Source organism: Rhinatrema bivittatum, chromosome 2 (assembly GCF_901001135.1).
Source record: "Rhinatrema bivittatum chromosome 2, aRhiBiv1.1, whole genome shotgun sequence".
In the NCBI taxonomy this organism is placed as follows: Eukaryota; Metazoa; Chordata; class Amphibia; order Gymnophiona; family Rhinatrematidae; genus Rhinatrema; species Rhinatrema bivittatum.
In genome coordinates, this window is record NC_042616.1 from 194,878,796 (window position 1) to 194,891,194 (window position 12,399).

The 12,399-nt window shown below is 40.2% G+C and overlaps 1 protein-coding gene across 1 annotated transcript in view; it reads right to left on the reverse strand.

Annotated features, from left to right (window-relative positions):
- The window catches only part of LOC115084307 (diacylglycerol kinase beta-like), a 450,875-nt gene that overhangs the window by 365,543 nt on the left and 72,933 nt on the right, over positions 1–12,399 (reverse strand). The window contains exon 5 of the mRNA XM_029589001.1: positions 11,560–11,703. Within this exon, the coding sequence (XP_029444861.1) occupies positions 11,560–11,703 (144 nt within the window). The remainder of the gene's footprint in view (positions 1–11,559; positions 11,704–12,399) is intronic.

The following is a 12,399-nucleotide window of genomic DNA, read 5'->3' on the forward strand; positions in this document are numbered from 1 at the left end:
GAACTCCCTGGAGTGGGCATCTGACAGTATGCCAAAGTCAGTATGCATAGTGCTGGTATACTGTTCAGCTGTAGATACCCACCTAGAGAGCTTACATTGGAAGTTTAATCTCCTGAGTCTGAGGTGGAGTAAATTCACATTTCTGGTGCCCAGTCTGACAGAAACAGCTACACACTAACATACAGGCCCATACAGTACAGTGCGCTCCAGCGGAGTGCACTGTTAATCCGCATTTGGATGCGTGTTTTCGACGCGCTAGCTTTACCCCTTATTCAGTAAAGGGTAATGCGCATCGAAAACGCACATCCAACCCTCCCGAAACTAATAGCGCCCGCAACATGCAAATGCATGTTGATGGCCCTATTAGTTATTCCCGCGCGATTCACTAAGTAAAATGTGCAGCCAAGCCACACATTTTACTTTCAGAAATTAGCGCCTACCCAAAGGTAGGCGTTAATTTCTGCCAGCACCAGGAAAGTGCCTCCGACTTAATATCATGGCAATATTAAGTCGGAGGTCCCAAAGTAAAACATAATAAAAAAAATAATAAATAATTTAAAATCGGCCCGCGGCTCGCGGGTTGAAAATCAGATGCTCAATTTTGCCAGTGTCCGGTTTCCGAATCCGTGGCTGTCAGCGGGTTTGAGAACCGACGCTGGCAAAATTGAGCGTCGGCTGTCAAACTCGCTGACAGCCACCGCTCCTGTCCTGCGGGCCCTCATTTAAATACTGAACTGCGCGCACAGGAGAGTGGACTGTGTGCTCGCCCGCTCTCCCGCGAATTTTACTGTATCGGCCTGATACTGGGCACAGTAATAGCATAACATGGTCCCTAGATATGTGAGTTAAGTTTTACTTCTGCTCTAACCCATGAGTTAAATTTCCAACATTAACATAATGTGCTATACGATATCTGCCCTATAATTCACCTCCTTGCAATGCTGGGGAATAGCTTATGCCTTCTTTTAGATGGGATTTCCCTACACGCATGCTAATTTTAGCTCTTGTTTTTAATCCTATTGTAGTGCACTTTTTATTTTTTTTTTAAGAAGTTAAATGCCAGTTAACTTACTCCAGAAAAATGTGCACTACAACAGAAGTAAAAACCTATGCTAATGTTAGTGCACCTTATTACATTGGCCTCATAACTAATTCAGCCTGCTTATCAGGAGAAAAACAAAAAACTATCATTATTATTTAACCCTCGTGCACAAAAAATTCATTAAAACTAAAAAATTAAAAGAATTGGTTCAAAGGTAAAACTGAAGATCCAAGTTGGCCATGTTTTGATGAAAAATGCCTGCCAGAAGGAAATGGAAAGCAGACAGAAAAGAGGAAAGTAGGGAAGAGCGAATGCACTGACAAGTTAGATGTAAAATATTAATTGAACAGGCTAAGAGAATTTGAAAAGAAGATTGCCATAAAGGTAAAAACAAGTAATAAAAACTTTTTCAAGTATATTTGAGGCAAAAAAAATTACTGTGAGGGAGTTAGGTGGGCTGCTAGATGACCAAGGGGTAAAAGGGGTGCTCAGGAAAGACAAGAGGATAGCGGAAAATCTAATTTATTTGCCTCTGTCTTTACTGAGAGTGTGTTGGGGTCATACCCACACCATACATTTTTTTGATGGTAACGATTTTGAGCAACTAAACTAAATCATTGTAAATCTGGAATATGTAATAAATCACATTGAAAGACTAAAGAATAACAAATCACAGGGACAAGATGGTATTAACCCCAGAGTTCTGAAGGAACTCAAAGATGAAATTGCAGACCTGTTTCCAGTGATCTGCAACCTATCTGTAATGGAGATGGGGTGAATCCCTCTGTCCCTATTCAAAAAAAAAAAAAAAACAAACCTACAGGGCCAGGTCAAAGTATAGGAAATCCAGGTTTGGGGAAAAACTACCTAAAAATATATTTCCCAAGCTTCCTCAGACAAGCATAAATTGGTGGGAAGCAGAAAGGAGAGAAGCCCGAAGAGGCTGGGCCCACAGGGAACCAACTTGATAGGTGAGGAACCGAACTAGATTGGGATGGGGCAGAGCTAAAAAGAAGAGGGCCTGAGTGCAGGGACACAGAGGAGCTGGATGGAAGTGTAGTAGTTGGTGGAAGTGGAAAGGTTTCCAAACCTGGCAGATGCACCAGGGGAAGCAGCAGGAGACAGAATAGGAGCCCTCCCCAAAGATACTGGATCTGTAAGAGTAAATGAAAAACCCTGAACTGCAACACTACTAATAGTTTTCTTTAATTGCTGCCTTGAGAATAGAAACTCTGCAGAAGCAGCCCTTGCTTCGATTAAGTGTATTGCAAGTGTGAATAATAAAAAGGAAAAAAAAAAAAAGCCTTGGACTGCAACACTGTTAATAGTTTTCTTTAATCGCTGCCATGGGATTTAAACTCTGCAGAAGTAAAAAGAACTTAGATTGAGTGCACAACAGGTGTGGATACAAAGCCTTGACTTGCAGCATTGTTAATAGTTTCCTTTAATTATTACCTGGAAATTTAAATCCTGCAGAAAGATCACTTACCTAGATTAATTTTATTGTAGGTGAGGATACAAAGAACCTTGGACTGCAATACAATTTGATATTTAAACTCTACAGAAGCAGCCTTTGCTCATAAAAAGCTTACTGCAAAGTGTGCATGCAAAACCCTGATCCTAACTCTTTGAGACTCTTGCTTCTACTGGTACATGAGGGACCTGTTTTACAGGGGCCACTGCTTTCAACTCTCATGGATTGCTTCTGGCCCAGAGAGCTGGTCCACGTAGCATATGTTGCAGGAAGACCTGATTTTCGACAAAAGGAGACCACTGGACTTAAGCCACAGCAACTGTAAAAATCTGTTTCATACACTAACATTTAAAACAGTCACAGTACCTGAAGACTGAACAGTGGCCAATGTGATGTTGATTTTTAATACAGGCTCCAGGGGTGATCCAGGAAACTATAGATCTGTGAGCCTGACATTGATGCTAGGCAAAATGGTAAAAGCTAATCTGAAAAACAAAATTACTGATTGCATAGACCGACATAGAGTGTCAACATGGTTTTTGCAAAGGAAAGTCTTGCCATTTCAATTTACTAGATATTTTTTAAGGTTTAAATAAATGGATAAAGGTGAGCCAATTGATATAGTGTTCATTAGATTCTAAGCTCTATTGAGCAAGGACTGTCTTTTTGTATGTTTGTACAGAGCTGTGTATGTCATTTAGTACTAAAGAAATGTGTATTAGTAGTAGTAGTAGTAGTCAAATGCCTTCTGAAAATTCAAATAAAGTCCTTCAAGAAAAACCCTTCAGGAAATAGGATTGCTATAGGATAGGCAGTAGTGCCTAGTGTGTCCTACCCTCTACTTTCTGGTTAAAAGACAGGAAGCAGACGATTGGAAAACAGACCATTTAGTCCTAATAGAGAAAGGTTGTTGTAAAGTACCCCTGGAGTCTGTATTGGACCTGTGCTATTTAACTTATTCAGAAATGATTTGGAGAAAGGAACAATAAGTGACATGACAAAATTTGCAGATAACACAAAACAGTTTCAAGTCATTAAAAAGCAGCAGATTGCAAGGAACTGCAGAAGAACCTTGTTATATTAGGAACCTGGACAACTAAATGGCAGATGTAATTTAATACGGGCAAGTGCAAAGTAATGCATGTTGGGAAAAATAATCCCAGTTACAGGTACATAATTCTGGCTTCTGTACTAGGAGTCACCACCCAGTAAAAGGACTTTATAGTCCTTGTGGACAATACTTTGAAATATTAAACTTGTGGTATGGTGGCAGTCAAAAAGGCAAAGAGAATGTTAGAAATTATCTGGAAAGCAACAGGAAACAAAATTGAGAATATCATAATGCTTTTGCAATGATCCATGTGTGACTGCACTTTAAGTATTATGTACAATGCTTGTCACCCTATTTCATAAAAGACATAGCAGACATAGGATCTCCACCCCCATCCCCAGATAAGAAGAGTAGGACACCATCATTGAGGTGCTCCACCTCTAAATGGGAAAAGGGGTGGAGGCTGGGAGGGGTGGGCTGGCAAGCATAATTGAAACTGGGGTTGGTCCACCCACCAGCCTCTTTTTTTCAGCAATTTTTGACAGGTAAAGACTTGCATCTTTATTTACCACCACCACCCCCTTTTACAGTCTATCTTGCCTCTACTTTGCTTCTTGATAATGGCCTTCTGCAATCGTGTGTGATTGGTTGAGTGTGGTGAACTGGTGGTGGCGGTTGTGGGTACAGCAGGGTGGAGTGGTTCGATCTGGCCGCTTTCATGCGTGCAGGAAAGACCCAGAGGTCCATGTCCGCATATCTGGATATTGCCCCTTTTTTCTAGTGCTGGTAGTTGTTGGGTGCTCTTTTGAAATTTGGAGGTAATATATTATTTAAAAAAAAATTTTCAAACATCGACCAAAGGGTTAAAATCTGTGGGTATTTTGTATGTGTGTAAGTCTGCTTTGAAAATGTGTGGGTATCCCTAATATGTGTATCCACATATGCACAAAAAATTACACCTGCTTGTGTAGCATTACATGCATACTTTTGAACTTATCGAGCCATTCAAGTGCAGAGATACATCACAGGCACAATTTACAGTTCCTAGGGTCCAAGCAATCAAAAAAAAAAAAAAAGAGGGGTTTCAGAGGAAGATGTTTTTGGTGTATGGACCAGTGTTTTGGAACTCAGCACCTTTGGATATTAGGCTGGAATGTAACTATTCAACATTCAGAAAGAAAGAGAGTTAAGTGACTTGCTCAAGGTCACAAAGAGCAACAGTAGGTCTTGAACGCTGGTCTTCTGGTTCATAGTCTGCTGTTCTAACCACTAGGCTACTCCTCAAGGTAAAGGTACACCTGTACTTTTCCCACACACTGGCTCGCAGGTGATATTCAAAAGGCTTTTTACATGCATAAACTGAGTTTTATGGATATAAATCCTTTTGAAAATCAACCCATGATACAATCATAATGCTTTGAAAAGCATATTGTGATTTTGATTCATTTTCTTGTAACTTAATTTTATAATTACTTATTAACTGTATATAATCCATGTGCATGTTAGATTACATGGTTCTTGAACTAAACCATATTAGAAAGTTCATCACGGAGGCTGAGAGGAGAAAGATTGACAATTACTTGCGCTGCTGAAGAAACCCAGGGGTAAAGTTTCCTTTGCCCTGATGGCAATCAGCAGCGCAGAATGGTGGTGATGCTGAGGGCGAGATCCGGAAGCGGACTATAAGATCAATTTACCTGCAATGTTCTCACCGAGGCTGAGAGGAGAAGGATTGACTATTACTTACGCTGCTGAAGAAATCCGGGGGTAAAGTTTCCTTTGCCCTGACAGCAATCAGCAGTGCAGAATGGTGGTGATGCTGAGGGCGAGATCCGGAAGCAGACTATAAGACCGGTCTGCTTGTGGCACGCAGCTGATGCCGGTGTGCCACCAAAGCCGTGTGCACTTAAGGGGTGCGCGATCTTGCCGGGCTTTGCCTGGCTTCACATGGATTCATTTGGAACTTTTTCCTGTCTCAACTCGGATCTCTGCTTCATTTTAAAGATTCGGCGAGTTCCTGTGACTTCAATCCCAGGTACAATTTATTTTTTCCTCCTCTCTTGAAACCTCCATTAGTGGAACCTCTTTGAATATTTGTGCAAAGGAGCCTTCCAAGCCCTTCCCACGCAGTGGATGTTTACCTTTTTGCTATTTCCTATGGGGAAGATTTTAAAACCTGTGCACAGGCACAGATTTGTTCGTAGAACCCGGCGTGAACATATCTATGCCCAATTTTATAACATGTGCGCGCAATCGCGTGCATGTTATAAAATCCAGGGTCAGCGCGTGCAAGGGGGTGCACAATTGTGCAACTTGCGCATGCCAAGCTGCGCAGCCTGCCTCCGTTCCCACAGAGGCACCTTCCCCTCCCTTCCAATACCTAACCAGCCCTCCAGCCCTACCTAGAACCTCCCCTTACCTTTGTTGAATAAGTTATGTGTGTCGGCCGACGGCTGGCCCATGATCCCGGGCACAGAGGCAAATGGCCACTGTGTTTGGAGGCTTAGACCATGCCCCGCGGACCACCCCTTTTTGCAAGCCCCAGGACATACACGCGTCCCGGGGCTTAGGCTCGGCGCACACAGGGGGAGGCAAGGGTAGGTTTTCGGGGGTTGCACGCGTATCTTACACACGCAAACCTTTGAAAATCTACCCCTAAGTGACTAATGCCGCACACCAAAAGGAAGGCAAGGTTGAGGCCTTCTTTGATGTTGCAAATATTGTACCAGGGCAGAGGACGGTAATGGAATGTTTAGACATGCCACCAAGAATTCCCAGTAGAGCAGACTGCATTAGGAGTGGGTTTGGAGCGGCACCCATCTTCTTTGATCAAAGAGACATCATTGAGTCCAGGGGCACCGGTAACACCTTCACCGCCTGGAAAAGAAGGGGTTATCCCCTTAGAAAGGCCAGGTAAACAACAAGAAGACCTAAGTATTCTGGACTTAGCAGGAGAATATATTAAAGAAATTAAAGAAAAAGAAGATCAAGGATCAAAAGTTTTAGATGTGGAGGTTCAAAACCCCCAATGGATTATCTGTATTGGGAGATTTAGGAAGTTTGTCCCCAAATCCTAAACAAGAAAGTACTCCTAAGCCAGAAAATCTCCTTAAGAAAAGAAAATAGGATATTGAAGTGTATTAAAAGCTGCTAATACACTGATGTTGAAACCAGTACATATTACATTGGAAACTTTGTGGAATTATATTGCTAAATCAGATGTAGCAATTACAAATTTAACTGGTGGTGTAATGGAAACTAATAACTCTTTAAAAAAATACTGAAAAAATAGAAGATCATCTAAAAGAAATTGATGGGTTAGATAAAGGTATTTTACAAATTGAAAAAATACAGAACCATCAAATTAGTATAGAGGGAGAGTTTCAGAAAAAAATCGAAAATTTGGAAAATTCAATACGAACATTACCTTTAAGAGTTAATAATTTCCCATTATAAAACAATTGAATCCTTTGGAATTATTTAAAAATTATACTTTACAAGTTCTTAATATTCCAGAACAATGTTTTCCTGTTATAGTAAGAGCTTTTTATGGATTTCGCAAAGAATCAAGCACCGAAACACTTCTTCTCTCCCTCACGGACTTCCTACTCTCTGGCATAGATAAAGGTCATGCTTACCTATTAATCCTCCTCGACCTTTCGGCTGCCTTCGATATAGTCAACCACCACCTCCTCATAAAACAACTGGCAAACATAGGAGTGAAAGGCACAGCACTGACCTGGTTCAAAACCTTCTTGGACAACAGAGGATACAAGGTCAAAATTCATAACAAAGAATCGCATTACTTTCCTTCCTCTCAAGAGGTGCCACAGGGCTCCTCCCTTTCACCCACGCTCTTCAATGTTTACCTGCTCCCTCTCTGCCTACTACTAACGAAACTAAACCTGAAACACTTCCTTTTTGCAGACGACGTCCAGATCGTGATCCCGGTAAAAGAATCCATCTCTAAAACATTAGAATTCTGGAATAGCTGCCTAACAGAAATCAACCACCTCCTCACCAATCTAAACCTAATTCTTAATGCCTCAAAAATGGAATTTCTACTTATTTCCCCGGAAAACAACAATACCCTTTCAAAGCCACCATCTCTCCTTCAAACCTCTCACGTAAGAGACCTAGCAGCCATCATGGATAACCGTCTCAACTTAAAATCATTCATCAACCAAACCACCAAAGATTGCTTTCACAAATTACATATCCTAAAAAGAATAAAACCTTTATTCCACTCACAGGACTTCAGAACAATTCTTCAAGCAATAATCTTCTCCAAACTAGATTATTGTAACTCGCTACTACTAGGTCTCCCAGCCTCCCACAACAAACCTCTACAAATGATGCAGAATACAGCTGCCAGAATCCTGACGAACTCTAGGAGAATGGACCACATCACCCCAATCCTCAAGGACCTTCACTGGTTACCGATCCATTACAGAATCATATACAAATCCATCACCACCATCTACAAAGTCATTCACCAACAAGCCCGGATCAACTTACAAATTCCCTTCAAAAAACACACATCCATCAGACCCATCAGGGAATCCTACAAAGAATCTCTTCAGGTGCCTCACGCAAAAACCATTCATCATAAGTCTCTCAGTGCCAGAGCATTCTCAACCGCAGGTCCACCATTATGGAACTCCATCCCAGCGGACCTGAGACAAGAACCCTGCCTTCCAACATTTAGAAAAAGGCTGAAAACTTGCCTTTTTAAAAAAGCCTTTCCAATCCCTGACTGAGACCTACACCAGACATCTCAATCACACTATTAAAAATGGTTTTAAATAGCAAACTTTGTCATTCGCTGCCATCACCTTCACATTGTTATCGTTATCATTTACTATACAAATCACATTTAATCGGACTCAATCTTGTAACCTTGTAAATAAGTTGCTGTAAGTTAAATCCCCCTCTTCTCACCTCCAACTCCCAGTTATTTATTTCCCTGTTTTATTGTAACTGTCACGCTCCTTACAATCCTCTTGTTACAGTTCTTTGAGTTATCTCTTATCTTGCACACTTTGTTAAATGTAAACCGGTTTGATGTGATCCATGTCATGAAAGTCGGTATAGTAAAAATAATAAATAAATAAATGTTGGAAAACAAAAAGAAGAACAAGAACAAACTCAGCCAGTTTTAAGAGTTAAGGGGGCTGATACTTTAGAACAAAAGATTCCTGATGAAAATTGCATAAATATTTCTGATTTTTTACAAAGATCCCATGAGGAGCTTGAAGTAAGGAAGAGAGGGTCGTTTTTGATTCAGTTTGCATTTATTATGGATAACGATAATGTAATGACATTTTTTTTCCGTAACAGACAGAAATTGTTCTATGGCCAGAGAATTTGGATATTCCCTGACCTGGTAAGGAACACTCAGCTCCATAGAAAGAAATTTCTATTACTGAGGAAAGAAATACTAGATAGAGGTTGGTCTTTTCTACTTAAATGTCCTTGTAGATGTGCTATTAAACCTCCAGGGAAAAATTTCCTGTTTACAGACCCAGAACAACTTAAGAGTCCTCTTGTTGATATAATACCGGTTATGAAGTAGATAACGGGTGTCTTGCACTATTTTCTTTAGAACAGGTTATGAATGTGTTTAATTGCTCAGCTTATAAGAGGTTTCACTTATTTTTTCTTAGTTTAAAAAACAGAAATTGATGTATTTAATTACCTGTAAACTGTTACATTATATGGTTAAAAGTAACTGGATTATCTATTATTACATATTTCAAGAGATATTCTTGTAAATAAACATTTAAAATTCATAAATTAAAAAAAAAAAGAAAAAAAAGTTCATCACACTTTAGTACATTCCTTGGAATAACTCTCAGCAGAGTTTGAATTGTCAGATCGATCAAGAGCCAGCATTATTTAGAGTAAAGCACAGCTCATTGTACTAGTATTTAAAGTTTTCAGTGAAGCAGGCATTTTTCTTTGAAACATGCCCATGTCAGGTCTTCAGTTTTACCTTTCAACTGGTTCTTTTATTTTATTAGTTTTTATAATCATTGTTATGGTTCTATGCTCTTTGATTATTTATTGCATTTATCATTAAATGGTTATTCGTTTTGTGATAATTTACAGGTTTTCTAACATCTTATTTTATGTAATCCTGATTTCCACCACTTTCCCTGTTTTGGTTTTATTTTTGTGGTGGTGTGCCTCTTTGTCCAGTTTATTTAGCTGGAATTTGTGTGTAAATCTCAAGCTTTTGAAAATGTCCCCAGATATAAGCAAATAGCCTGGGCTCTTAAAAAAAATAAGATGTACCATTTATTTAATTTCATGTCTGTTTCTTTTGTTGCTTTGGCAAGAGTGGGAGCATCCACAATTGTGTATTCCAAGATGATGAATTACACATAATCCCCCACCCCTCTGACCCACATAGGTGGGAGTGGGGGGGAGGGAGAGAGAGACAGAGAATTAGAATGAGGGTAGAAAGAGATGGAAAAGAAAACCTCTCTGTTAAAAAAAAAATACAGAGCCAAGGTCTGTAAAGTTTGTTCACCTTTTTCTATATTTACTGCAGCCAGATACTAAAAGCAGGAGATGGGCACTTTTAATGTAATTCTAGAATGAGAGCAGAGTCTCTACCCATCCCTGGAGTAATTATATAAGTGTAGTTTTTCCTCACCTGCAGACTAGAATTAAAAACACTTGATCCAACATAATAAAATTTTAGTTTCATGTCAGATTAGGCACTAATTTTCTCTGTAATTTTCTCAGATCATATTTTTGTGATTTCAGATCTTGATCAATCGTAAGCTGTCCGAAAATACTCAGATTAATAGGGTTTTAGATTATGATCTAGAATTGTAGTTGACTTGTCCATTTCTACTTTAAAAAACAAACAAAAAAAAATCAAGAAATATACAAATTTACAAACGTTTTACTTTTTCATTCCTTGACAAAGTAAAAATTATTGAAGATAAAGAAAGAATTTTTTTTTTAAATACAAAAAATAAATAAATACATAACTATCCACAAAGTAGTATTTTGGTACAACATTACAATACATCATAAGGTCAAGAATACCATAACTAAAGAATGTTTCTTTCCATTGGGTCAGATTTTAGTATCTATGCCCAATTTTATAACATGTGCACCTTGCACGCACCGAGCCCTAGGGGAGCCCCGATGGCTTTCCCCGTTCCCTCTGCTCCCCCCCACCTTCCCCTCCCTTCCCTTATCTAACCCGCCCCCCAGCCCTACCTAAATCCCCCCCCCCCCATCTTTGTTGTCCTATTTACGCCTGCCTCTGGCAGGCGTAACCTGCGTGTACTGGCCAGGTACCGGCGCACGATTCCCCCGGCACGGCCGGCGCACCGGAGGCCTCAACCCCCCCCCAGATCAGCACCCCACCCACGCCCCCACCCCTTTTTCAAAGACCCGGGACATACTATACAAAATAGGCTCGGCGCACGCAGGAGGGGTTTTAAAGGGTTACACATGTAACCCTTTGAAAATCCACCTCACAATGTTTAAAAAATATAATTTTACCTATATTAGTGAAATGAATATTTTCTATACCTGGGGTCATAACATACAGTTTACCACAAAAAAGGGGCATGAGTAGGGTGCTAAAAGCAAAACTATGATAGCAAAAATTACAATCCTGACATCTCTGAAGCAGACTATATACAGCAGGGTATCAATACTCAAAAGGCACAAAAGAATATGATACAATAGAGCACTTTGCCTCTATTTTTCAAACACTACCTTTTACAAAACAAAATGTGCTTTTATAAAGTAGCCAGGTATTTATTTTATAGCTTATGTGCTATAGCTGGAGAATGTCTCCCAATTCTATAATACCTCAATATTATTTTCAGTGTATAGATTAAAATCATCAACAGAATATACAATTTTGAGCTAGCATTTTATATTTATCATCTAATCTAAAGAAACTTTAGTAACTTCTATCCTACACATAACCAAAACAAAATTTACATTACCAGTACATACACTCAAGCTTGTCCTCTGGCCTTCCTCTTTCAAGCAGTGATAGGTAGCAAACAATATCTTTCAACAAAATAACTTCTGGAGGGTGTGCAGTAGCCAAAAATGGTGATCGTGGTAAAGTACTAGTAGCCTTATTCATTTTTATGCCTGAAAGAGAAAAATGTAACTTGTTTACTTTAAGATATTTTTCTGGTAAGTCAAATTAAATGTACAAGTACACTGGAAACCAATATAGCAAAATTAAATGTGTTGCCATTATTAAAATATCAAAAATATGTTACAATATAATAGGCAATAAGACAGTAAAGGGTAAATTTTAAAAGGGGAGCGCAGGCGTCCATGTGTGCATGGTTCCCGGCGTATGCACATGGACATGCCGATTTTATAACATGCGCGTGTCACCACGAGCATGCTACACAATCACGCACATGCACACACATGCACACCTGATTTTATATCAGCGCATGCATGTGAGAGTGGGTGCCAACTCGCATGAGGAAGGAGGGGGAGGGGGATTTTAGTTAGAAGCCCATGGCGACACCATCGGGCCCTCCCCAGTCCCTACCAATAAAAGAGCAGACTGGGAGGGAACTTCCTTAACCCTCTAGCTAACCTTCCTCCCTTTTCCCCTCTCCGCGCCGAGCCCTACCCCTCCCCCCCCCCCAACTAACACAATTTTTTTAAATTTTTGAACTCACCAGCTCTCCCGAGCAGAACAAGTTCTGCGCGCAGACTGGCTGCCGGCGTTGGCTTCACCAGGACAGCGCTGTCCTGACCCGCCCACACCCCTGGGCCCACCCCTTTTTTTAAATATGGATTTTCCACGCATATCGGGAGATACGC